General features: G+C 40.0%; 3 protein-coding genes across 4 annotated transcripts in view; 1 reads left to right on the top strand and 2 right to left on the bottom strand.

The window, feature by feature from the left end:
* Positions 1 to 9,899, top strand: part of ptgir (prostaglandin I2 receptor) — a 30,661-nt gene extending 20,762 nt beyond the window's left edge. The window contains exons 3-4 of one of the 2 annotated variants that reach the window (XM_088078962.1): positions 1,175 to 1,295; positions 5,767 to 9,899. In XM_088078962.1, the coding sequence (XP_087935088.1) occupies positions 1,175 to 1,295; positions 5,767 to 6,104 (459 nt within the window). In that variant the 3' untranslated portion in view covers positions 6,105 to 9,899. The remainder of the gene's footprint in view (positions 1 to 1,174; positions 1,296 to 5,766) is intronic. The other variant, XM_042487383.2, reaches the window with a different exon arrangement.
* Positions 9,900 to 11,089: 1,190 nt separating this feature from the next.
* LOC121943525 (amino acid transporter heavy chain SLC3A2) lies at positions 11,090 to 14,765 on the bottom strand. Its single transcript, XM_042487054.2, has 10 exons — positions 14,591 to 14,765; positions 14,054 to 14,441; positions 12,853 to 13,017; positions 12,665 to 12,765; positions 12,493 to 12,570; positions 12,359 to 12,414; positions 12,081 to 12,276; positions 11,879 to 11,980; positions 11,732 to 11,794; positions 11,090 to 11,606 (listed from the first exon to the last, which is right to left on the bottom strand). Exons 1-10 carry the CDS (start codon positions 14,621 to 14,623, stop codon positions 11,205 to 11,207), a joined length of 1,584 nt encoding a protein of 527 aa, XP_042342988.2. The 5' UTR covers positions 14,624 to 14,765; the 3' UTR covers positions 11,090 to 11,204.
* Positions 14,766 to 17,523: 2,758 nt separating this feature from the next.
* On the bottom strand, positions 17,524 to 24,265 carry ppm1na (protein phosphatase, Mg2+/Mn2+ dependent, 1Na (putative)). The gene is made up of 6 exons (XM_042487403.2): positions 23,566 to 24,265; positions 21,886 to 22,457; positions 19,697 to 19,814; positions 19,489 to 19,603; positions 19,338 to 19,401; positions 17,524 to 18,401 (listed from the first exon to the last, which is right to left on the bottom strand). The coding sequence occupies exons 1-6, from the start codon at positions 23,969 to 23,971 to the stop codon at positions 18,369 to 18,371; spliced, it is 1,308 nt and encodes a 435-aa protein (XP_042343337.1). The 5' UTR covers positions 23,972 to 24,265; the 3' UTR covers positions 17,524 to 18,368.
* Between the last annotated feature and the right edge of the window lie 2,726 nt (positions 24,266 to 26,991).

The following is a 26,991-nucleotide window of genomic DNA, read 5'->3' as shown; positions in this document are numbered from 1 at the left end:
TTAAAACAGCTCTAGCAGTTAAAAATGTACTCAATAAACTCTGTAATCTGTGCCCAGTTTCCTAATGTGGTCTCTTAAATTCTGTTGTGTGTAGCCTGTCTATGAAAAATGTTAAAATTTGCCAGCTCTGTGCTGCAGTGAAGAGCCCCACTTGCGGTCAGCTGCAGGGCGGTCCTATATGTTTGCATTACCATGCTGGTAATATGTCAGTGTTGTGTGTTGTTCCAGCACCTCCAAATGGACAAAAAAAATCCAAGAAACAGTTTTTGCATTTTAAACAAACACATGAGACCAATATCAATCTTCTCATCTTACTCTTGAATGCCTAGCAGTTAAGCCTATTTCCCAAAATGTTGAATTACTCCTTTAAAGAATTGTGTAGCACTGCAGCATTTCTCTCCCTCCCTGCTGGCTCAGTGCTGTAAACAGACCTCTCTGAAAGGCCTGTAATCTCTGTGCTGCCTCCTCTCATCCCCCTGTAATGATCCTGCAGTGAAACAGGATCAGGAAGAGGGAGTTAGGAAGAGTCCTCCAGGACCACGAGATGGAAAATAATGGCTTGTAGGGTGTAGACATCCATTACGTGGTCTGTTTCCTGAAAGGCACAGCAATCATCAGCCCCAAATAGCATCTTATGAGTTTTTGCCAGGATGTACGCATTTACACCAACTGGGTCCAGGTACTGGAATATTCTCATCCGTCAGGATATTGGAGATAAAAATCGCGTAACGTAATGCCTAAACTAGGATCCAAATTCTTTTTATCAGTAGTTTTAGATAAGGGTAATGAGTGATTGCCCATCAGTGTATGGGGATAGATTTGTGTTTGCACATATAGAAAATGCAGTGTGTGTTCAGCTGTATGCAAATGTGCTGCATGCACCTGTATATACAGGACACGTGTGTATTTATTTGTTTTTTAACTGGATCTTTATGCCTTCGAGCACACTCATGGTATGTTCCCTCAAAGCTTTCTGCATGGGCACAACTGTCTGTTGTCCTAAATAATCACCCTGATCCTTGGCTGCTGTGTACTGCTTCTGTGCTGCTCCAAAAGCACAGACTGATACATTAATACGCTCCTGTTTAAGGAGAGCCTGACATCTCATCGGTTTTGGCCCCACAGCCTGCAGTGCTTGGAGAGGACAGCTCATGATTTGTGGTGCTCTCTGCAGGGCTTGAGGTGTGTCGAGAGGACCATAAGAGGCAGGGTGGCATGCAGCAGCAGAAGCAAGGGTAAGGGGGGTAATGTGAAGCAAGACAACAAGGGCAAGGATGATGGCGGAGCGTATGAGGGTACGTCTGTTTGAAATGTTTCTGGCAATGCCACATGATGAATAAAGTGTAGGTTAACTGCACGTCAAGCACATGAGACATTTGTTATTATGTATGTTATTGCGTTTTATGCCAGTAGGCCTCTGATTAATTTTTTCTTCAAGTGTTATTTTAAATAACAAATTGTTGCCAGCATAAGATCTGTGTCTTGGTCATAAGACAAGACTGTTAATGGTGTTGTGATTCTTGTCGTAGAAGAGGCTGAAGGTCAAAAAAGGGCAGATTTCACTTATTTCGGAGGCTTTTAAAACATATGTGTATCTACTGCCTTCTGTATTGTGCTAGCTAGTTAAACTGAGCATACGCTTCACGATTTGAGCCCATGTGATCCGATTTTTGAGCGGCATGCCTCATTTTAGAGTCAGACTAAATTTCAACTTCGTCAGGTATCGTTTTCCATGCAGTGTACTATAGGTGGGAGCAGGAACTGCAGCAAGTCATTTCTCCACGATCAGTGCCTGTCTTCTCACTTGATCTGTTGTACAGTGTAGCCAATACCGTAATACAGCTCGCCTGTTGGTGCTGCTAACGTGTGTGTGTGTGTGTGAGAGAGAGAGAGAGAGAGAGGCTAGCAAGCAAACTTTTACCCTCTGGCAACCTCAGAGCTTTCCAGTGAATATTTATCGGCAATCATCAGTAGTTAGTACAGTCCGCAGTTTTGTTAGCATCTGTTTTTATTAAATAAGATAGACTTTTTAGTCCGTACATCTCACTCATTTTTATCGCAGCAACATGTAGCTAGTGGTCTGAAAAAGCAATGGATTTTATTATTGTAGTTAACCAAAAGTTTAATATTTATTTGCAGTATTAATACTTTGTATAATAAAGTTATATAAAATTATTATATATTATATATTATTATATTATTATATATATTATTATAGTTATAGTAAAGTTATACTTGGTGTCCGTGTATCGATACAATTGCCATGCAAAATACTGTGATTACTATGCCATATGATGTATCTTTTTTTCTCACCAACCCTAAAATGCAGGGGGTTTATTATTTTACACTTATGGTGTGAATTAAACAGCAACATGGCTTAAACTGACTAAAATTGTACGGTAAATGCCCAGCTTAAGAGTTATCAACACACAAACTTAGTAACGGATTAACGAATAGATGGTGGTGCAACCCAGTCCTGGGGATATTCATGACATAACTTGATCACAAGACATTTTGAGCTTAATGTCAGCCATTATTCTGACAAATAGAGTAACCAATGAAGAAACTGTGAGACAGAAGTGGCCAAATTAGGTCAAATTGTGAAATGTTTTGTCAGTCTCTCACAATCCACAATCAGCAGGTTTAAAGAGGAAACTTGTTACCCTGTCAAAAGAAATTGTGGCCACACCATCTCAATTTGTGTCAATACTGACTCTGTGTGTGTCCATATGAGTATTATTATAATCCGTAAATACTTATCCCTTCATGTATTCAACCTTAGCAATCACTGAGAATCCGACAGTAATCCTGACTACACCGGTTGTGCAATTCAAGAAATTTTACAGAGCCTGAAACAACCCCAAACCTCAAATACTTCCTAAAAAGTCAAGAACATCTGGCTGTTGTTTTTGTTCCACTTTTGATTGTTACCATTTCTGAAACATGTAAGATGACGACTCTTTCAGGGTGTTGGTTTGAAGCTATTGTGCCATTGAGCTCAACGTCTCTATGGAAACGTCACAAGATAATTGCTGTTGTTTTGGCTTTGCATGCAGTTGCCCTCTTTCTCTTTCTGTCTTTCTCGTGGTGTATCAGTAGATCGATATGTGAGCGACCACATCCGTGTGAGTTTAGGCAGATAATGAGTGTGGAGAGGACACACTGAGCCCTGTGTCTGGTCCCTCTGGTTGGCTGGTTTGGCTTGGCTCTGGACTTGCTCCCTCTGGCCCCTCTCACTCTGTCTGTAAGCTTATTAGTGTTCAGTCCAGGCCCTAGCAACAGGGAAACATTTACACCAATGCATAAAAGCTCTCAATCAGCACAGGCCATTAATTAGGCCACTGTTTGTTGGATATTTCATGGAGGAAATGGAGAACTGTTGATAGAGAAGATGAGCGAGGTGACAAAGATGCTTCCTGGGCCAGCTGCTGCCTCTCGCTCCGTCGTGGATTAATAAGCAGTGAGCTGCTGTTGTCTGGGCTGCTTCTCAGCACTCATACTTTAAAGGTCAACGCAGGGAAAAAGTTGTGGTTATGTCATGTGACATTGTCTGCATCTGTATTCAGGACACTTTGTGCGTATGAAGGTGTGCTCACACCCAGCATGTTTAATTGGTGTAAAAAGAGAGACGTTGACATTTGCCTTGCATAACAAGCTGAACCATAGTCTCGTCTGACACGAAACTCAGTGCTCTCATCTGATTTTAACAACAAAGTGGGAGTCAAAGATAATCAGAAAACTGGCACATTGGCACTGTGAAGCTGTAACCAGAGTGTTTCATAATTTAGCTAGATTTATGATTGAAAACTTTTGTTAAGTGATTATGAAAAGCCATAATTAAGTAAGAGACAGAGTGTTTTTTTGTGTTTAGGCCTGGTATGCTTGTAACTGGGCAGCATTAACCAAACACACCCTAAACACAAAGGGAAACATGCTCTGTGTGACGGCACAGATTTGTAATGCTCATTATGTCCTGTCATATTTAAAGGTCCAGTGTGTGAGATTTAGGAGGGTTTAGGGGCATCCAGCAGTGAGGATTGCAGATTGCAACTGGCTGAAACATCTCCTGGTTAGGATACCCTCAGTGTTCATTGTTTAGGAGATTTTTACCAGGAGCCGAATAATCCACACAGGCCTCTTCCTCCCTAAAACAAACAAAGGGAATTGATTTAAAGTGGTAAAAACACTGAATAAAGCAGTTGCATGTTATAAATTTTTCCTACCCTGACGACACGTTGCAGATGGCACACTAGCCCAGCACCTGCTAATGTGTGCTCAGCTTTTTTCTCTTATCTAACCTTGACATTTAGGAGGTTTTATCAAGAGCCAAATTATCTGCAGAGAAGATTTGTGTTTTTACAATGCTCTTGTTATAGAGGTTTTGCTAACTTATCGCTGCCAAAACCAAATTGCATGGCTCGATGTAAGAGCCAGTGTTTGTTTTTTCTGTTCTGGGCTACTGTAGAAACATGGCGCCACAATGGAGATCTGGGTTGATGATAACTTGCTCCCTATATAGATATAAACGGCTCATTCTCAGGTAACAAAAACACAGCAATTCTTATTTTCAGGTGATTATACACTAAAGAACACACACTTGATTCTCAGCTGAGCTGTGCATGCCAAAAAAATAAGATATCCCACTGGCTGGCACGTTATTTTTTCTTTCCATGTTAATAAAAAGCTCATTCTAAAACACTGGGGAAGAAAACAAAGGTGCCCAGATTTAGAAAGAAATGATGAGATGAATTAGAAAATACTTTGTCTGGAGACTACAACAAAACAAAGCAATTTAATGAGGCATGAAAGTACATTTATGAGGCCCCATGAGATTAAAAAAAAGAAAAGAGGGGCATGGCTAGGAAGGGAAAGGAGGGATCTGCTGGAGAATACAGGACATAGAACTAATATAATGTATGTTTGTGTGTGTGTGTGTGTGTGTGTGTGTGTGTGTGTGTGTGTGTGTGGTGGTGGTAGTGGGGGTTGGAAAGGGGGTGAGAAATATATGTATTGTGTGTAAAATCTATGAATGTGGTATGAATGTACTTGTGTCTGGTGAATGTGATGATAGTGATGTCTTCATGTTAGCCCAACACCCTCATTGGATATTATACTGTCTACTGGCTAATACATCATGTTTTATATATTTGCTTTTGTTGGAATGAAATAGCATGTAAAACGTCATGGTGGAAAGCATGAAAACAAGGATAATTATACAAAAGAAATAAGAAAACATACTTATTATATTTAGTTCTTTCTCTGCCAATATGCGCCCCCTAAAAACAACACACTGGACCTTTATATAGTATTATACTGAGTGCTTTACACAGCTTCCTCATCCTAAAAATGAAATTAACCGAATGACTAGTAACATGAAACAAAGGAATTTTTTTCAGGAAATACTTCGGAAATACTTTGGAAACTGTTTATTTAAAGAAAGCAGTTGGTCAGTGAATAGAGAAGTTGAAGGCAGGATGGCATTATTCTTGATGAGTTTTAGGGCTGAGGACAGATAGTGAGGAGAGAGCAAGAATGTTGAGACAAAGCTGTAGATAAAAATGCATGTATGTAAAGGTTGAAACTCAACATGACAGTCTGACAGCGCTGCTGGTTTTTTTTGTGGTTTTTCTAATCTGGGTCAGATACCAGCCGTACTCTGACACGGAGATCTTGTGGCACACACAGATCTCTTGTATTTTCAAGCCTTTACATTTGTCACCTTGAAAAGTAAAAACTGTGACTAACATCGACCCTCTATGTCTACAGATTGCAGGCTTTATCAACGCCATTCACCCATTTTGTGGCGACTCAGAGAACCTGACAGCCTTCCGCTTCTACGCCCTCAACCCCATCGTGGACCCCTGGGTTTTCATCATCTGCCGCAAGTCTGTGTTTCACCACCTTTGCTCTCTGCTGAGCTGCCGCTTCAGCAGAAAAGCTGTGAAGACAACGGCACAATGTGCTCTGTCTTTACCCCTGGACAATCACATACAGCGCAACCCCCCAGACGGGACAGTTCCACAGACAAACACGTACTCCAGTTTACCTCTGTGACCCAACAGGAGCCCTCGGCTGTGTGGGACGACTGGAGCCTTCATGTCTGATAAAACATTGGAGTCAACCTGTGACATTTGCATACAGTCCTGCACGCAACATTTTAAGGCACACAGACTTTGACAAAGAAGTAGATGCCAGAATGGATCTCTTTAAACTAACTTTGGAAAAAATAAAACAAACGAAAAAAAAGACAAAAGAACAGTTGCACTAAGACTTAAATTTCCGTTGAGTGATGGAAGCAGTTTCAAACTTTCAAAGAGAGTTGTGCCATAAAACAAACAGCACTGTTACTTAGCACTAAGGAACACATCAAACCATATCATACCTATGAATAATATACTGTAAAATCTGAATACATGCACTTGGGCAAAAAATATATGGGTAAACAAAATGCATGAATGTACACTTTCCTCTTTTTTCTCCTTGCCTTTTTTGAAAAGACACAGCCTGGAAACTTTACTGCAGGTCACACTTAAAATGATGCTGACAGTCATTTCCCCATGAAAGAATAAATGAAGTCTGCATACTATTGCATGCTCCCATGAAAATTTATTGGATTATCTCCACACGTTTCGGGCATTAGCTCTTTCTCAGATTCTTCCATATCTATTTTTGCTTGGTCCAGCACCTAGTTTTTATCACTTTTGGTTGTGTGCACTGCTTGAACTTTTCTCGACAGTCATTTCCCTGTCATCGCCCCCTCAGTTGTGACTTGGTTTCACAGACAAGGTGTGGTATAAATATTAATTATTAGCAGGCCTTAATCTAGAATTGTTAATCATAAAACAAAACTTAAAGTTTAAGGCCACGCTAGCGGTCAAATTAAATCTTTATTATGACACAAGGGTCCCATGAGCTAAATCCTAACGTCAGCATGCAAACATGCTGATTTTCAGCAGTTACCATGTTCGCCATCTTAGTTTTACAACGGCACCGCTGTGCTCTGAAACCCATTTTTACCAATGACTTGTGCCGCAGCACAAAATCTTTGCTGTATTGTGCAAAATGCAAGTACAGTCACAGCCAACGCCTGTGAGCTTGAGACACTGTTGCCAAAAGTTCAACCAGGTTGGTGCAGCACTGCAGTTCGGTTGGTCTGAAAGTCCCATTTCCCCGCAAATATTTGAAAAATAGCACTAAATACAAAGAATAGCTGAAGCTGATTTAGTTTGCAGTATTCCTGTTTTGCAGGTATTTTGTCCTGAACGGAGACATAGTCAGTCAGTCACAGTCATTTTCTGTAACCGCTTGTCCTCGTAAGGGTCGCGGGGGGCTGGAGCCAATCCTAGCTGTCATTGGGCGGAAGGTGCGGTACACCCTGGGCAGGTCGCCAGACTATCGCCGGGCTGACACATATAGACAGACAACTATACACGCTGAACAGAGACAAAGAAGAAATTAAAATTTGAACTGAGGATTGCCCTCAATGAAAAAGTCAACACCGAAGACAGCTGTGATTAATCCAAATGTGTTGACCTCAGGAGTCATGGGTTTTACAAGAGTCATGGGGCTTCCTGTGCATGATTTAATGGCCAAACATCCAGCAGTAGTTGAGATATTTCCAGTTTGACCAAAGTAGTGAACTGACAGGCTGGCAGGCAGGCATCTCTAGAGCACCTAAAAAAAATTTCTCTGAAAGACAAATCTTGACTTTGGATCATTTACATCTTGACCTTAGAATGACCTCAGCTGTATTGCATTTAGGCTATATTGTACCTGTGAAAATGGTCTTAGAAATGTGTCTTGCTCCTTAGAAAGAGCTTGTCTGACTCAGGGCAGCACTGTTATACCTGAACAGACTGCTAGTAGGCTACTATTTGCAAGATGCATTAATAGATTAAAATCTTGTCTGTTGTAGTCAGTTCAAAATGGAGCAACCTGTTGTAAAACATTTAAAAAGCACTCTAGTATTTCTATATTGCTATAAATTAAAAGTAAAAATAGTCTATTTCAATTTAGGCTGATAAATCATTCATTCATACAATCTGTATTTATACTAGAGATGTCATTGATCAGTGACCCTCATCTCCAAAGACATTAAGTCAATTACAAAAACAAAACAACAGCAAAGAAATATACTAATGAAGAAAAGGAAGGAAGTAATTTTTTATTGTAATAATAATAATAAAGACATTATAACTTCCCGATTATAATATCCGATAATATCTTTGTATTGCATGAACGTTTGCTTCCACCCCTCCTTCTGATTCTGGCTGATTTCTAAGCTACCTATGAAGATTGTCCATGAATGTTGAACTCTGCTGCTGCAAAACGCACTGTGAGATTTAGTTTTTTTTTCTTGTTGTTGTGACTGCATTTAAATGTGATGTATTTATGTCTTTTCACTGTGCTGTAGTGTGTATCCTTACGATTGTGCTGATTTGGTTTATACTATGGGGGGGGGGGGTGATGCACGTTCACTTTTTTGCTGAAATTCTTCTTCATGCATAACCACAGATACAGACACATTACCCCATATACATGCGGTCTTTGGGGGGGTATTTCAGTTGTACATCCATTAAAATTAATGAGAGAACACAAGTTTTTTTTTAAGTATTCATTGTATGGTACACATCTTGTTCATGTGAATTAAATGTTGATAGAAAAAAACACTCTGTCTGTGTATGTTCCCAAAGAGAAATGTTTATGCTGATTTTGTGATGTTAAACAGTCCTGTGTTTAAAAAAAATACACACTGCTCTCTATCTCACTCCATGTATAGTTCTTCACTGTCATGAGACCTGAGCATGTATGCTGTGTATATGAAATGGAGGCAGTGACAAGATAAACAGAAGGTGATTGTTTAAGTTCAGACAATCATTTGTTTTTGTCTGGTTACAACTCCTAACATCAACCTTGACTGCAGTGGAACATTTATCTGACATACAGAGCTCCGGTTGTTAGACTCCAACCATTTTGAAAGCACCTCTTACTGTATGAAACAATTAAAAATGAAACATCAAGTTTCGTGACAAGCAAAATATGTTCCAGTACATCAAGTTCACTTGGAAGTGAAAGTTGTCAAAATGGAAAGTCAGTATGTCTCATAATTGACTGACTTTAGAAATGACATTTTCCCATAAATGAGACTCTGATATTCAGGTTCCTGTTAAACTCTGTTTTTATTTTTCTGTTGTCCATTATGGAAAAACTTTATCTCAAAATTTCAGAGGGCATTGTCTGAAGATCTTTTTTTTGTGGGCAGGATATTTTTATGTTTCCGTTCCGGCGATAGGCAGCATCATGTTCTGGGTTTTCTGTCCGTCTGTCACATTCTTGTGAATGCAATATCTCCAGAGCGTCTTGAGAGAATTTCTTCAAATTTGGAAAAAACGTTCACCTGATGTAACCATGAACTGATATGAATTTAGTGGTCAAAGATCACTTGTGTCCATCTCATTCTTGTGAATATAATATCTGAAGAAGGCCTTAAAGGATTTTCCTCAAATTTGGCATTAATGTGAACTTATAAGAATTTGGTGGCCAAAGGTCAGGGTTACCTTGACATTATAACGTTCTGCAAAAACACTTTTCTGGCCATTACTTAACATCATGTTTCAGGAACAGTTGGAGAGACATTTGGCCAGATACTGAACTGGTGACACTAATCATGGGTGTCCACCTTGAAACTGTGCTGATTATATCGATATTCTGCACCGGCAGATTGAAGTTGTGAGTGAAGCATCCATGTTTTCACAGACATGAATGTAAACTGTAACTGCAACTTGACTTGCTTGAGAAGTTAATTCTACTTGTGTTATGAAATGATTAACCATGTAGCAATTAGAAGTCATGATTCGACCTGAGGAAAGCACACGTAAAGTAAAGCAACTTTAAGCAACTGTAAAGTGATGGATCATTTCTTAAGGTTCTTCAGACATGAAAGGGTGTAATTGCTAAAATTTGATGTGTTTACAGATGGTCGCAGACGTGTGATTCAGAGTAATATAAAGTGTTAATACTGATAGATAAATATTTACATTTGGCACTGCAAAAATAAGGAGGGCTCGTTCACATAAAAATGACATGCTACATTAACAATACTGTAAGAGCTGAATGATGACAGCTTATTATCCAAACAGTCTCATTTTTATGTATTAATATTGCTTTGCCATCTTTAGAAACAAATGATTTATCTGAACACTGACTTCATGAAGAGTTAGAAGAGCAGCAGAGCGTTGGCTGGCACTGCAGCACCACTATGTGGTTAACAAGTGTACACTTCCACAACTAGACAAGCATTTCCAAGCAATTTTTTCTCCTCTGGGAACTATTCGTGTGTATAGTGATGAAAAAGATTAACTAAGTATTATGTAAATCAAAGCAGTTGCAAAATACCATTTGCTTCCCAGACATGACTTGCTCAACAAAACACACAGGGGTTTGAAAGAATGAGAATTCGCATACTGGAGTAATTAGGATGTGGCTAATTTATTGCAACACCAAATGCAGAGGGATTTGTTCATGTTCATAGGAATTACCTCAGAGGAATATTCCATGGCATGTCAAATATTTTATTTGATTAAAAAAAATGTTATTTTGTTTTTAATATTACTTACAACAGGGAAGAATATTAAATGAATACTTCACCCTCAAAATGATCATTTTTATACTCAACTAAACACTTAAACACAACAGTTTTGTTTTTGCTTCCATTTTTCACAGTTTTTAGGTTGTAAGACTTTTGCACTCAATAGATTTTCTTCTCAAATTTTGGTTTTTGGTTAATCCATCCACCTGACAGGTGTGGCTTATCAAGATGCTGATTAATCATTACTACACAGGTTTGTCTTGGGATGGTCACAATTATAGGACACTCTTAATGTCCCATTTGATCACAAAACAATGCCACTGATGTTGCTGGAGTGACAACAAAAGTGTTGCATTAAAAACACACTTTTAAAAACCCTCATCAGTAGTTTCAACTGGTTTTCTCAGCAAACTGAAGTTATGTTTCTATGAATAAAACATGCTCAGTGCGTTCACCGATCAACAGACGGTCTCCAATCCTGACAAAAAATGATGCCACAAAGAACACAGTATTATTTTATTGTCAGTGGCCTTTGAGCACAAACCAACCACATCTTTAAAAACAATTGCATCATTCTGACAGGAAATAACTTCTCACAACTGACCCTGGAGACGCTCTACGAGTAGCTTCCTGCCTCAAACAGTTTGATGACGATAGCTTCTTGAGGCCGCAGCACCAGCGCGTCTAGAGTTGTCGACCCCAGGCGGTCCATTCCTGTGTTGGTCACAAACACTCCAGCTTTGGGCAAGCTCGGGGCCCAAGCAGGATCCAGGGCGTGAGGCTCAGGGCCGACGTTCAGCAAGATGAGGAAGTGGACACAACCCCAGGAACGCAAGAAGGCCAGGATGGGTGGAGATGAATGAGAGGGCAGAGTGGAGTTGGAGGAGGAAGAGGAATTGGTGGAAGAATTGAAGGGAAGAAAAGTGAAACTGCCGAACAGAAGAGCTTCTTCTCTGGCTCTGGAGTGACTGAGGGAGGTGAAAAGAGCTACAGCTGAACGCCTCCTCTTCTCTTTGTCCTGAGGAAGGGATGTAGAAACATTAAAATACGCAACTACTGCTTTGTGTCTTTAACTACAGCTGTATGTGACTGAAACTGACTAGTTTAGTCATTTCTAGGGGTACAGCTGGCTTGATTACTCACTGCCTGGGTGTCTGATGTTTCATCCGTGTCTTCATGTGATGAACTGTCTTTCACAGACACAATCTGTAAGACAGAAATGTTTTCCTTGACAATCTGAACTTCAAAAATGGATCATTTATAGACTCCAAGTTTAAGGTGGGACCTCACCTGGTCGATATCTTCATCATACTGCACTGCAGGTGATCCTGGCAGAGTCATCGTCAACACCAGCAGTAAGTTCTTCAAGTCAGGGGATGCTTTACCCCCAACCTGCAGAATATAGTGAATTATTCATCTCATTGGGATTAAGTTGAAATGATTAATCAGTTCCAGCTATTCTGATTATTGACATTGCACATGCATGTCTTACTGTCCAGCCAGGCCATATATCTTCATCTTCTCTTTGCAGGTGTGTCTCAATGGCATCAGCAACCTCCTTGGCAGACAAAGGGTATTGTGAAGGTGGCAGAATTGACCTCATGACCACATCCACCAGGGTACTGTTTCTCTGGCTGGAGTTTTCAAGAGGTGGCAAAATGTCTCTCGTCTGTTTGACTACCACAATCCTGAAGAAACACACAAACAGGCACACTTTTAAAGCATCATTTTATAATGAAAGACATTCATGTGCTGCATGTTTAACAATACCTTTCCTCTTCCTCACTGCTGAAGTCTTTGAAGACGCCTTTCCACTCCAGCAGAGTCTGAAATGTAAATATTTTACTGGAGGTGAGTTTCCTTGAATGACAGAATACAAAACATGTATGTGAACATCATTTTACCTTTTCTGAATAAGCTGCATCTGTGTCACAGATTACAAAGCCTGCCGCACCCTGCTCCAGCCAGAATCGGAGTGCATACTGTGGACAAAGTATCGTCATGTTTTTTAAAAAAAAACTAGCATCACTGAGAATTTAACAGGATTAAGCAGCATAAGCAGACAGTAGTTTTTACATGTTCTGTGGCTGAGAGGTTTGGTGTCACATCTGCACTTCCTGCTACCTCCTCAGGTCCCAACAGATCCAGTTCACAGACGTCCAACACCACCTTTAGACCTGCAGCACCAATAAAGAGCTCATCACGGTCTTACCAATGCAGGCTGGTTTAAAAAAAAAAAAAAAAGAAAGACATCATTCACTCACCAGCTTTGGTACTCTCAGCGAGCAGATGCTGGATCTGAGGCAAAGTCCCAAACCTTTCACCAGTCGCATTCAGTTTCAAAGGAGACGCCTTCTTGTCAAACAGACCCTCCAGGATTAGAGCTCCGATGCCCAGGGACCTGAGGTAGGGAAGCTCCTCACACAGTGCTGTAAGAGAGATTAAACATTAGACTTGGCATTTAAACACAAAGCCATTCTGTTAAACATCCTCACTTTTTGTCTCAATACAATGTGTAGCTACCATTTCTGTTTTGTTTATACATGTTTTTTTGTGCAAGTTTCATGTTGTATATAATAGATATTCATAATATATGTAGTTTTTTTTTATGGTTACTCATCTGCAATATATAACTTGTTCTTTCTTTCTTTCTTTATTTATTTGTTTATTTGACATGGACATACAGTAACATTGGTGGTGTAACACTCAGACATGCACATGTCCCAGATGCACTGCTTTGAGTATTTATAACAAAATGCTCATTTGCAACACCTGTTCATGGGAGGCTTTTAGAAATTACAAATTAAAAAACAGAGAAAAAAGAAGAATAAAATAAAAATAAAAGAAATATAGGTCATTACAAATACAAGTCGTAGATAAAATACAAATATAAAAGGCTGTGTGAGGAGACTAAACATACATGAGTTTCTCCTTCAGCAATGACTTCATACCTTTGTCAAAAGCAATACAACTGTTTTGCCTTTTTCGCTCAGTGGGTAGACTTTTCCAAAGTTTTGCTCCAGTAACAGAAAAGGCTGATTGTCCAAATGAGATTTTGCACATTGGAATGCGACAGTTTCTGTTTAACATCTTTTAGTTATTCTGGGTGGGATCAAAAAATCTTCTTACACTTCAAATCAGTGCTCTTTTAATATCTTTTCAAAATTAGTTGCAAGCATGTAGTGATGGGCCCCAATATTATTGCTTTGAAGCCAACGCTGTTTAGTGAGAATGAAGTGTGAAAAACTTTGGCGGCCACATATAGTTATAGCATATATAGTATAGTAGAGAAGCCAGCCCCTTTTACATGTTTAAATACCTTTAAAGGGCCAAAAGTCAAGCAATAAAATCCAAAGAGGAAGGGATGCAAGTTTAATTTAGGGCTGTAGTCCCCAAAGACTCCACCTCCTACCCCGCCCATAGTCAGATAGTCAGGTTTCTCTAAGGAGATCTGTATTTCCTCACCTTTGAGTCCCTCTGACCCCTCGGCCTGCCTCTCGGGTAGCAGTTCGGGCTCCAGCTGATAAAACAGCGTCTTCTGCCACCACTTCAGCGGTGTTTCAACCGGCCGGGGGCTTACCGCGATGATGGCGATGGAGATTGCGAGCATGGCCAGCCAGGCCAGCCAGAACACCAGCACCAGGTAACAGCGCACCTTCCTCCAGCCCGGACCCCCCGCTGCCACCTCCAGCTCCTCTTTACTCAGTGGCTGCCACCGCTGGAAAAGCTCCGGTTCAGGCTCCGGTATGAGGAGCGGGGCCGACTCCGAGGCCCCCACACTGCCCGACAGCCCGGAGCCCGCCACGCTGCCGTACCCGGTGTCTCCTCCTGCGTTCAGAGGCATCCTGTCCGGCTGCAGGTGGGTGACATAGAGTTAGATGAAAGTTTAATTCCCTTGTGGATAAACAAACATGCAGACACTTCAGTTGTGGCAGACTGGAGTTATTCAACTGCTGCTGGGCTCAACTTTTGGTTTGATGTGTTTGTATGATCTGTGCGTACCTCGTCAGCTGGCTCTTTATCAGATGGCTCCATGTGAACCACAGGAGGACTGCAGGTGCAGCAGGAATCAATGTTTCTACTCTAAAGTGCAAACACACACAGCATGCAGCTGTGCCACCGCCTGCACCCCAACCTTCCCCTGCCTGTTTTACACAGCTGTTTCAATGAATTATATTAACTGCTTATATGCTACAGGTCAGCTGACAGGCAGACGTCTGATTGGCCAATTAAGAGTAAGATGACATCTGAATCTTAACTCTAGGACCGTTTCACTAATATAATCTCATAGGCTAATGTGGCTTCAACCAAATATTTAGATTACATTTAACACACAACACAGATAGTTGGTTTTGTTAATCAGATGGTTTACATTGAGGGTCTATGGAAGTGATAACAAAAACACTTTCACAAACACATGGGCAACTTTAAGTTGTCTAGAAGCCTACCCAAGCATTTTAGTGCCCCTACACAGATGCATACATACATAAATCAAATTTAAACATCACATATTAACTACTTACGTCTTATAACACCATTGAAAAAACAGAATGAGATTCAACTTTACTAATATAGATACATTTAAACAGAACAATCTTATATCTCTTCCCAGATTCTCATGCTTACCAGTATTTTGATGGACAATTATCACCGCCAGGCATTAGCCACTTTCACAAACTACTGGACCAATCATCCTACTATTTTGTGTGCACATTACTGGTTGTATGCTCAATGACCTCTTGCAGTTGCAACGATTCCCAATTATTAAAAAATACATTTTTATCGAATTTTTTATGTCATCAATAATTGTGACTTCTCAGTTTTCTTAACCAACTGGTAAGGGCAGCAAGTGATCGACAAAGTTAAAATTTCCGCATTCATTTTGGCTAAAAAAAGCCTCACCTCATCTGTTGCAGGCCAGATTTTGGCCTTTGTTGTGGCTCAAAAAACCATAAAAAAAAAGTTGGTCTTATTTGAACTGGAGCATCTGCAGATTAATTCCAAACCCGACCCACTAAAGTTAGGCAAAGTACGAGATGAATTAGCCCCCATATTTGCTACCTGTAAGGGAGCCAGGAGAGAGAGTGGCCAGAATGAAGTCGGACGGCAGCCTGCTGTAGATTTGCACTCTGCTGAGTCCGCTTTTCTAGTTTATGGATGTTTCTTTATGTATTACACATCTGCTTATATATTTATTTTGTTTCAATTTAATGTCAGTGAGGTGTTGTCCTGGTGAAATAAAGTCTAGACAGAACATTTGAAATCTAGGCAAATAAAAACCCCTGAAACCTCTTTGGACAAATATGCAACAACATTCCTGTTAGTTCCTATGAAATGTTGACATTTTGTGGAGAGAAGCTTCACCTGACAACAGTTGCTGGTTTAGGGGCCCTCTTGTGGCCATCATGCTTTAAACAGCTGCTTAGTTCACCAGTCTTTGCTCCATAAAAAGGCTCCAAATGAGCAGGTCAGGTTCAAACCCCACTTTGTTCCCATGTTGCTTAAAAACTGCCCGACATTAATCACAGTCATTACTTACGTTGTCTGTCTGAGGTTTGAGGTCCTTTCCTTCTTTCCCACCTCTTCGTCTTTGTCTTTGTCCAGTTCCCAGCCGAGCAGTGTCGTTCTGAGTTGAATATTTGACTGATCTGTCTTGTCTGGAGTGAGGAGGTGAGAAGCACACTGTCCAATAAACACTTCGCTCTGTTAATTCATACAGAGGTGCTGAGCCTCACCACACCCTCGCAACACATTCTGAAGAACCCATGACTGTCAAAGAGAGCCCCCTAAAGTCCCTCATGTGTTACTTTAGACTTTGACTTGAACCACCTTGCCTTTATTTTTTGGAGTATTGATGCTGTAGATGGGTAAGGGAGAAATAGTGGTATGTTTTTTGTTTTTTTTTATCTCCTGTAAGGTTTTCAGTCTGTTTGCTTAATGTCCAACACACTTTTATTCGGGTTTGGGTGTCTGAATGAAATGCAGGGTTGTAAATTCAAAGCTTTTTAATTCTGAGACTTTGCCATACAATGAGAGATCTTAACATTAATCTGATGTTATATTTCTTTTTGTGTGCACAGGAACAACAGGAAATCCCCCAAATGATAGCTGAAACTATTGATAGAAAGTTGATGTCCATCTATTTAGATAATCAATGAATCAATCATTTTCAAGTGAAAAATGCCAAACATTTGCTGGTTCCTGCTTTCTAAAATGTTTATCTCTTTTATTATTTTATTTGGTTTGATAACTAAACAGTGTTGTAGACTAGACTATTGGTTGGACAAAGAAACAATCTAAAGATGTCACCTTGTGATTTGAGGCTTTTTTTCACTGTTTTCTGAAATTTTGTGGACAATAACGTTAATTAATGGATTGATCAACAGATTAATAGATAATAGTTGGCCTCTTAAACGACTGCAAATCTTATCATATGTTAAAAAGTAAATGAGTCTAGCTATCACACAATATAATATTGTTAAATGAAAAAATGTGTCAAAACACTGATCATGTACTGCTTGCCTCATATATTATTTGATAGTATATATCTATAATTTTAACTTTGTAGTAATTGAACATACTCTATCAGTGATACCCAACTTAAGGCCTGCTGGCCAAATCTGGCCTATGATAGGGTGCTGTGTGGCCCGCCAGCCATTTTCTGATTCAAGAATAAATCAGTCACACTGGGATTTTTTTCTCTGTATTTTGAATAAAGGGCCAAAGTGCAATAAAAAAAATTAAAAATGGAGCTTGTTTACAGAAAGTACTTGGGGACGATCCCTCTAACCCCCCCAACAGAGGCCCTGAATATTTTCAAATTCTCGAAACACCCGTGTGTATGCCTGACCTGTGAGGGCTGTTGCGACTGGATTTGCCACTTGGCAAACATTAGTAAAGAGAGGGACCGTTAAAAGGCTAAGAACATGCAAATCATTGATGATTATTGGTGGTTTATTGACTGGCCCTTGACAAAAGTTGCAAAAGTGACCTCCAGGTAAATTGAGCGCTGAGTATCAGTGTGCAAATCTGTTTCCTGCAAGAGAACAACTTTCAGATCACACAGTGACATCACACATCACACATCCTCTCTAAAGAGCCACAGGGGGCCACATTTAATGAGGTATGTGTGCTAATTCCTGGGAACATCTCCTCTACACGTGTGCCCCCCCCTCCCCATCTCTTTCTCCTGTGATCTTTCTCCCTTTGCGTCTCTCCCTCTGGCTTTCTTCTCTTATGGTATACGTTTATGTTTTTGCTATAACAAGCTATTGATATCCATGTCACCCCTGCTCCCTGGCAGCATCGTGCAAATTGATTATTTACTTAGACATACTGCGTTCCATCATGAGACTCTCACACACGTAGCTTACGTGTGGTGCACACATTAGAGAGTGAAATGCTATTTTGTTTATTTTTGTGTGAATACTTGCTTTACAGTAAGGAGTGTCATATCAGTTGTTTTCGGCACACACAGGTTGTTACAGTTATAGCCACACAGTCATGTAAAATGAGCTGCCTTAAGCCTCTGGCATGTGAAGATAATGTATCTATTATATGTCAACAACAAAAAAAGATATAGTGCCAATATGACAAAAAAAAAAACACAGCGGGGATTTGATTTACATTTCATTACAATTGACCAGAAAGCAAGCTGTCAAAGAGAATATATCACATGACAAGAGTCATCGTTACTTAAGTGTTTATCTAAAATGGGAAGTCTCTCATTTAAACCAATGTCCATGCAGCTGGCAGTGATTGTGTTTCCATGGTGACGGTTTTAGTTTGAGTCCTCCTCTGATCCTTCGATGTCCTGAAACGTCACAAGACAATAATATCACCAAAACTGATAACCTATGTTGTAACTTTATTTCACTCACACAGAGCAAAAAGTGCTTTTATGTTATTTTAAAAATCATAGGTCATGACTTATGATTTAGTTTATTTCCAGAGAAACTCACAAATATCTGCTCAAGTTTTTATTATTAGTATCATTGGTCCTAATGATTATTTTCATTGTTGATTTATTGGTAAATTATTTTTGAATTTCATATACTCATCAAAAGAGCAGTGTGTAGGATTAAAGGGCATCTAGTGGTAAGGACTGAAAATTGCAACCAACGTCTCCCAAGTGCCACGATTGAACTTCCGGTTAGGATTCCTTCAGTATTAATTGTTCAGGAAGTTTATACCAGGAGCCAAATTATCCGCAGAGTTCCCTTCTTCTCCAAAACAAATAGATCAGGTGGTTAAAAACCAGTAAAAGCAGTTTCACATTACAAATCAGTGTTTCTCTGATGGTGTTTAGCTCATTGGTTGACCAGAGGATTTAAAGTGATAACAACACTGAATAAAGTAGTTTTGCTCACTCCTCGTAGCAGATGGGCTGCTAACTATGGAAGCCGATGCAAAAATGTGAATGGCCCTATCTAGAGCCTGATTTGGTTTGTCCATCCTGGGCTACTGTAGAAACATGGCGGTGAAACATGACAGACTCAACTTACAATCCCACACACTGGACTCTTAATTACAGAAAATTGAATAAATGGAGGTTTTAGTATGTTAGCTTAAGCAGGCCATAAATGGCATCATCACTTTGGACTCAAGTACACCGAAAAGGATATTTTTCACTGTTTTCTGATGTTTTAGAGAGCAAATGATTACTAATTAATTGAAAAAGTCATTTGGTGCAGCTTTGGAAAACTGCGTAAATCGGGCACATCATAGTGTCATGTGACTCATGTCTTACCATTGGCTCCTGAGACCTGAGAGTCATGGCGTGTTTCTGATATGAAGAGATGATACAGTCTCGCCTTCAAAGAGACAAACAGTAGTGTTATGTTAAAAGGATTTGAGTCTCCAGAAATGCTCTTTCTTTGTTTTTACTTGCTTAGACTTACTTGCTGGTGATGCCTCCTCCTGGTGGAAGCCCCGGCATCTCTTCTGCAGCCAGGAATTTGATCACATATAGAAGGTCAGGGTCCTCATCTCTGGATCTCATCATCTGAATAATTTCTGTTATGGGAGATAGTCAGAAAATATGCTAATAAATAAGGGAGCTGGCAGAAGTGCTTTGTTGTGGTGGTTTGAAGTGACTCCTTAAATCACCTTCCACTTTCATATCGATCTGTTGTTCCAGCTCTGCCTCCTGCTGCAGTGCATCCTGTGACACCTGGGGGGCGCCAGGGAAGCAGATGATGATGATGCTCATGTTATCCAAGCTGCCCTGCAGAGGGAGACAAAGAATCTCGATACTGCAGAGGTTCAAATGAACTCAACAGGAAGGTAACTAAGTGCATTTACTTTTTGAGGTGTTTGACAGCTATTGTTGATGATAAACCCTAGTTAATCTGCAAATGAAGAAACCTATAATGAACATATATATTAACACATTGGGCTTTGCTTTGCAGTCAACTGCAAAAGTATATACATGATTTAGATTAACTCCACCTCAGCTAGGTGTTACATTAGAATGCTGCTTATATGTTAAATCAGAGTTTATACCCCAAAAATATAATAAATAATAATCTAACACCGAGCCTTCTGCCTGCAAAATGATTACTTTGATTTTTGATACTTCAGTTTAAGATTACTGATAATGCTTCTGCAAACGTTTGAAAGCAGTACAGTCTTCCATCACTTGAAATAAACGTTGATAGCAGGACACTGACATCTGTGTCCGGTTGGATGATTTATATTATTAGATTTATTTTGGTTTGGACAAGATATCAATCTCCCGTGATTTTACAGTTAAGTAGTAATGCCAGATGATAATATTGATGATTTACAAATACTGCACTTTAAGTCTGTGGCTTTTGAGCACCCGTGAAGTCAAGCTTGACAAATAGATAAATCAGCCAAGCTGATATATCTGCTGATATTAACTTATTGCAGATACATCTAGTCAGTGTATGGGCTGGCCTAAAAACTCATTGTCAGTGCAGGTTTAAACCCATCGTCATGTTTGTTATGACATTAGAGAGGTGAGGAGTGCAGCTCAGTGTGTACTGGAACATGTAGTCTTTTAACAGTACAGTGCAGTAAGCCTTTTTAGGCGAAATAAATAGCAGCCCATCGCAGCCAGGATAAATCCTATGAGCTGGTATGTATTGAACAGTAACACTGAGACTCACATTCTGTCCTAATCCGAGCCATGTGTAGCATTTCTCTCCTCTTATCCCATGCCTCTGCATGCCGTAATACAGTTATTTATAGGCCGGGCTAACGGGCTAAGGGCTCGTCAGTGTTCAAACGCACAGTTACGCTACTAACAAGCATTAACAAGACCTGCAGGAGACTTGCATAACAACACCACCTCAGATCCTCTGTGTACACTTGCCCTCAAGCTTCCCATTCATAAATCCACCTGCTCTAATGCTGTGCGTCACAGGAAAATCCTGGGAGAGGATTTTCCTGTGAAGTTTGGAGGAGTGGAAGTTCTGCCGAACTAAGACTAACGGAAGGCTGCTAATGTAAAAGTACTCAAGTGTTGGGTAGTTAAGAAGATTAATAAAAAATGATTCATATATTTTGTGAGTTGTTGCAGTTTAGCAAATATGTTTGGGGCACAGATATATTCTTTAAAAACAAGATTTTAATGGAGAATCTGGAACATCTGCACTAATAAACGCTATGGGGAAACATAATTCATATGTTTTGGATCAAAATGTTTCAGATCTACAAAAGATTTACACAGTATGTTCCATCTTTATCATGTCAGGATATATATGTTAAGCAGATCGACAGAACATTTAATTCAAACCGAAGTTTGAGGGCCGGGTATTGAACCTCTGTGGCTTTGTGATACTAATGTTGCAGATTTATTTTTTGGTTAGATTCCTGGTCTGAATCAAACTTTAAACCATTTTATTTTAAATTCTGGCAAAGTTTAACATTTTAACTCTTTTATTATTGAATTCCATCGAGAATTTTGCTGAAAGATATGTTTATTCTTCAAGAATCTGACCACAGCGTTGCATCCACGGGAGCTTTCCATCATGTCATGATTGTTTTTTCAAATGCTGTTTATTGTTGTCAAAGTAGAAAAGTATATTGTGCTGTCAGCTGCATTGAAAAATACCTATTAATAGTCATAGGTTTTTAGATGCCTTTATGCTGAGGTACCAGTGGCAAAACACCATCTTCCTCCTTGCTTTTTTCATTAAACATGTTAGCTAAATATTCCATCTAATTAGCGATTCAAGACTCTTACTTCCTTGTACAATGTTTGAATCATCATCATCATCATTTTTTCATGCATCTCATATGTGTATACTGTTGTGGTGTCGACTTCTCACCTTATAGAGGCAGAGGTCAATGACTTGGGTGCAAATCTCCCTCAGGTCATCGCACACCTGCAGACGGCTGCGCACAAAGGCGCACAGCTCCTCATTACCGATGGCGTCCCACACACCATCACATGCTAGAATTAGGAACTCGTCTTCAGGTGCCCTCTCCAGCTCGTACACTTCTGGCTCAGGTGACACCAGCTGCTCTGTCTGCGGCCTCCAGTCCACTTCCTTGAAGTCAAAGTCCCCCAGTGCTCTGGAAACAGCCAGCGATCCATTAACTCTCTGCAGGGTCACCGAGCCTCCAGCGTTCTGGATGCGCTCCTTTTCTCTGGGGTTGAACGGCTTGTGGTCCTCTGTGTAGAAGATCACCTGGCCGTTACGGCAGAGCAGGGTGCGAGAGTCCCCGCAGTTGACAAAGTAAATGTAGTTTGGTGAAATCATGACAGCTGCTGCAGTGGAGCCACTGCGGTCCCAGTTGTCCTGGCGAGCCAGTTTGTGCATGTGGCGATCGATGTCCAGGAAGCCTTCACGGATCCCCTCCTTCACCTGCTCAGGGTCCTCGTTTGCTTTGACACCACCTGTTGGACATGAAGGAGAAAAAAATGGTTTTAGTGTAGATTTACATCGTATTGTGTAGTTTCTGGCATCTCCAAGTTTTTTTAGAGGCCAACACATATGGACCCATGGAGGCACCATGTAAACTGGGTGTCTGTCTTGGGTATAATTTGTGAAATAACTGGCTCTGGAAACGGGACATTTCTCCCTCAATGTTTAGAACCCTCTAATAAACATTTAAGTGTGAGAGGAAATTGATTTTAATGAAATCAAAGACATTTCGCCCTTAAATTGTTGAAGAAAAGGAACAAATTGGTGCATAAAAATTCACAAGAATGCAATTTGATGCTTAAATTTTACTGGGGGAGAACCCTCAAAAGAGTGTCAGACTGACAGTCTTCTCTCATATGGCCAACCAATCAGTTCACAACTCAAAGTATAAACCTTGACATCTGGTTGAGTCTCAGCAGCTCTGTTTTCGTTGTTTTGTTTTGGGTTTTGCTTGAGCCCTGAAAGTTCAACACTACTTTGCTTGCTGCTGTAAAAATAATTACATAATATCCAGGGTCCTTATTTTGACATATGTTGCAGCTTATATTGTATGTGTTTTTTTTTTTATCAACAGTTCTCATTTAGATGTTCATTTTATTAATCAACTTTATTGTATATGCACTGTGCCATGTTAGATTTCCAGGGTTATCTCACCCTTAGACCTGTATCATTTTAGCTTTTATTTATCTGGTCATAATTAGCTACTTTCATGGACTTTGTGTTGTGATTTTGTGGACTTTTTGTTTGGGTTTTTTTATGCTTAAAAAGTGCAAATGTATAAGTAATTCAGTATACTGCTAATACTTTATACAGAGTGCAGTAAATTTTCGTCTTCCTTGCCAGCATATTTATTGGCAATGTAGGTGCAGTATATTTTCAGTTTGAAATATGACTGTAAAAATGTTTTACATGTAAAACTGACAGTAAGTGCATTTAAACTCTGCATGAACAGCTCTCAAATGAACGACTAAAAGTGTGTTTTCTGCTACAGTAAAAATGTGATTATAGAGTTGTACAGCTCTATATTTTTACCACCTTTAATAATTAGATTCATTTTATCAGTCCCTAACTGTTGTGTACCTGTTGCCAGGATGTGCTCCAGCAGGTTTCTGGAGCAGTACTGTGCCACCGTGGTGCCTGCATGTCCATCAAAAACAGCAAAGTATCCCCAGTCTGTCAGCTCGCCTCTCAGCTGGGGCATGCAGGTGTGGGCGTCCTCCATCTGAGCCCTCCAGCCCTGCATGCTCGCCACAGCGTAGTTCATCCCTGACTGAGATTCCCCCTCTGACACATGCTTCTCCAAGATTGGACGATCCAGGTACGGGCTCGGCATTGTGTCATCCTCATCCAGATTGTCGTCCTCCTCAGATCCAGGTTCCCTGGCCCCCCCTTTAAAGAAGAAGGTGACCATCTTCTCCGTCTCTTTGACCAGCTGGCGGAGGAAGGAGGGCACCTCTACATTGCTGGCACGCCTGGCCGTCTTCATCACGCCGCGGAGCCTGTGCTCAAGCCTTTTGCTCGACCTGGCAGCAGCCCGTCTCCTCCTAGTGACCCTCCTCCGGCCCTGTGTTTTCCGCAACAGGTCCAGCGCAGCAGTTAAGCTGTGGCACCACAAGCAGGTAAACTAAAAATGACTTCAAATGACTAGAATCCTGTTAAATGAAAAACTGAGCTGGTTTTGTGTTTAAAATATTCAGGCCCATTTTTACATTCCTTTGGGTACAATCTGACAATCCTTCTTCTGTCCTTTTTATTTGACCATCAGGTGTCTTCCTCTCTTTGTTTCTGTTTCTGTTTCTCTGCCTTCCCTCAATTCTTTCACTGTCTTGTATCAGCCCTGTGCTTCTATTGGCCTATCTATTTCTGTTGAGTGATCCCTCCCCTCTGCCCCACCTACTGCCTCATGTCCTCCCTCTGTCTGTGTAATTCTGCTGGATAATCCTTCAAGGCATCTCAGGTGAGCTGTGTCTGCACACATGCATGGATTATGAGCATGATATTTTGCAGTAACAAGGAGGGATCCCATAATCAGTCTCACTTGTCTGCACAGGGGTTTCATGTCTGGTATAAGATGTTTTTAAAGAGGTATGGGACTTATTGTGGGGAGCTTAGTGAAAAAATTGGGTTAAAATATGCAACAATAATTGAACTTTAAATTAAATTATTGAATCCTTGAAAACAACATTTAACAGAACAATCGTGTCTGTTAATGAACACTTCTGGGGTTTTTGATTATATCACATGGTCTTCATGAGCATTTTGCTCAAATTTGCTGGGGCAGGGGTTCCCAGACTAAATAATAAACAAACTTGAAACAACTTAAGCCACCATGGACTAGAGCTGCAATTAAGAATTGATTAGCTGTCAATTATTCAATTAAGACAGTGCATGTAATATTTTTGGATTGTTGACAAAAGACATTTGAGAAGATCATCTTGGGCTTCAGGAAACGCTAAATGCTAATTGATTTTACAGTTTTCTAAAAATTTCATAGACCAAAAAAAACCCCCAATTGATTAATTGGGAAAATAATCAACAAATAATTTGACAATTAAAATAATCATACTGTGCAGGAATTGTCAGCTTCTGTTCTGCAAACAGTATCACTAGTTAAAGTTAGAGCCATGTGCTGTGTAGGTGATTTTTGTAGCTTCCTCTCAGATGCGGGCTGCTTACAGCTGGCTGCTATGCCCAGAAATGTCCCTGACAGCAAGTACATGAAGAGGGCAGAGTCTCTGCAGATAAATACAGTGCCCCACTCTTCTATTTGGTCATAACTGTTGCTTTAGAGGGATTACTTTTGTATGAGTCTATATATTATTCTTCATTTTATTTTTATTTTTTTTATCACTATAAATGTTGTTATTGCTATTAATTGTATTATTGCTATTTTTTCAATGAAAATCATGCTTTCGGTTTCTAACAGGTTACCAAAGTTTTATATATCTTTGGGCTTAACTTAATTTTTCTGTATCATAAAACTTTCATCTGTGGTAGATCAAAGATGTTCCTAAAGAAAAAAAAAAAGAAAAACACAAGACAACATTAAATTAAACATTTAAATAATGTGAAAAATAATCAAATAGAAGTTAAAAAAACATCCTAAATGGAATAAAATGGAATATAGATAGACAACATAAACATTGCAGTGCAAGTTAAAAATAAATCTTTCTAAATTTGTGTTATATGTTGACACACCTATTTTAACCCTACCCTGTCCTGTACATGGCTTCCTGTTTCCATGGGGTTCCTGTCTGTCAACTATGTGTCATAATCTCATTACCTGCAGTTTATTTTGAGCTCCTGACCTGGTTTACATATAGGAATGTTTCAGGTATAATAGCGTTAAAGACTATATGTGTGATACTTTATTCTTGTCCAGCTTTAAGTAGGGCTAAACCTTTTATCAGCTGATGTTGGTCTCTGCTGGCAGTGTTTCAGGGTCTGTTTACCTTTATTAAGAGTGAGCATGCAGACAGGAAATAGATAGCCCTATAACTGCCTTAATTCAGTATGATTTGCAAAGCACTTTTGAACACATGTATAGAATTGTAAAATTAAATGTAATACTTAAACAGTGATCTGGCTGATTGGTTGTGTCTATCTCACATCACTTGCATGTGTAGAAAAGCCTTTTTACTCAAAATTCTGACCATTTTTTCCATTAACTCACTGCTGGAAAGATTGTCTTTTCATTAAACAGCAGTAGAAAGACACAAATACTTTTATAATTGGTCCAACTTATCTGGAGAAAACAGATAAAAAATAAAAAATACTTTGGCATTTGCTTTTGCTCAAGAGGTAGAAAACCTACAACTACCAGAATGCAGTGTGCTGCACCTGCACCCAGCGAACCCAAGGAGGCTAAAAATTGTACACCCAATGAGTAACTGACAGGCAACACTCCCTTTATTTCTAGCGCCGTCTGCTGTAACCCTCCAAGGTTGCAGCGTCAGTTACATTGCATATGTGTAGTACCACATAGCTGCCATGCAGTCAAAGAGCATTTCCTAGCCTTCTTTGAAGAGCCTTATTGGCCCCCAGGAAGCGTGCCAGCTTTGAAGCCAGTTTTGGAGTTGCCAATTTCAAAGTCCATCACTGGTCCCAGAAACACTTTTTCCCATAAACTTATATTGTAAAAGAAATGTGCAAATGAGTGGAAACTTTTTGGGGGGTTGGCACAATGAGTTGTTTCATTGTCTGGATTTGATCCATTTGGCTGTCTGCTAACATTGTAAAGGTAAAGCAGAAATGCACTGTTAAAACATTTTTATCCTAATTCAGATCTGTGGTGATTCAAACCTGAAGTTAGCCACTCAGCTGGTGGAAGTCTCTGGTGTGCTTACTCTATGTGGAGCACCACGATGCCAAAAAAATCCATGTAATTTCATACCACAGAAATCAAACTTTATTTGGCTTCATGTACCACTGAGCAACTTTCATAGAAATGACCCCCCCCACACACACACACACACACTTAACGCTGTATCCATAAATCCATAAACC

This window comes from Plectropomus leopardus, chromosome 6 (genome assembly GCF_026936395.1).
Source record: "Plectropomus leopardus strain MGB_pleo_1.0 chromosome 6, ASM2693639v1, whole genome shotgun sequence".
Lineage (NCBI taxonomy): Eukaryota > Metazoa > Chordata > Actinopteri > Perciformes > Serranidae > Plectropomus > Plectropomus leopardus.
The sequence above is the reverse complement of the archived record's forward strand: the minus strand, read 5'-3'. Positions and strand labels throughout refer to the sequence as shown.

Bases quoted from the DNA above. Each gene is read 5' to 3' on its own strand.
- LOC121943525 (XM_042487054.2), bottom strand. From the start codon at position 14,623: ATGGAGCCATCTGATAAAGAGCCAGCTGACGAG. The intron at 14,442-14,590 runs GTACGCACAGAT...ACCCACCTGCAG, and splicing joins ATAAAGAGCCAGCTGACGAG to CCGGACAGGATGCCTCTGAA. The intron at 12,415-12,492 runs GTAAAATGATGT...TTTACATTTCAG, and splicing joins ATGCAGCTTATTCAGAAAAG to ACTCTGCTGGAGTGGAAAGG.
- ppm1na (XM_042487403.2), bottom strand. From the start codon at position 23,971: ATGAAGACGGCCAGGCGTGCCAGCAATGTAGAGGTGCCCTCCTTCCTC. The intron at 19,604-19,696 runs GTGATTTAAGGA...CTCCCATAACAG, and splicing joins GATCGATATGAAAGTGGAAG to AAATTATTCAGATGATGAGA. The intron at 18,402-19,337 runs GTAAGACATGAG...GTGACGTTTCAG, and splicing joins TCAGGTCTCAGGAGCCAATG to GACATCGAAGGATCAGAGGA.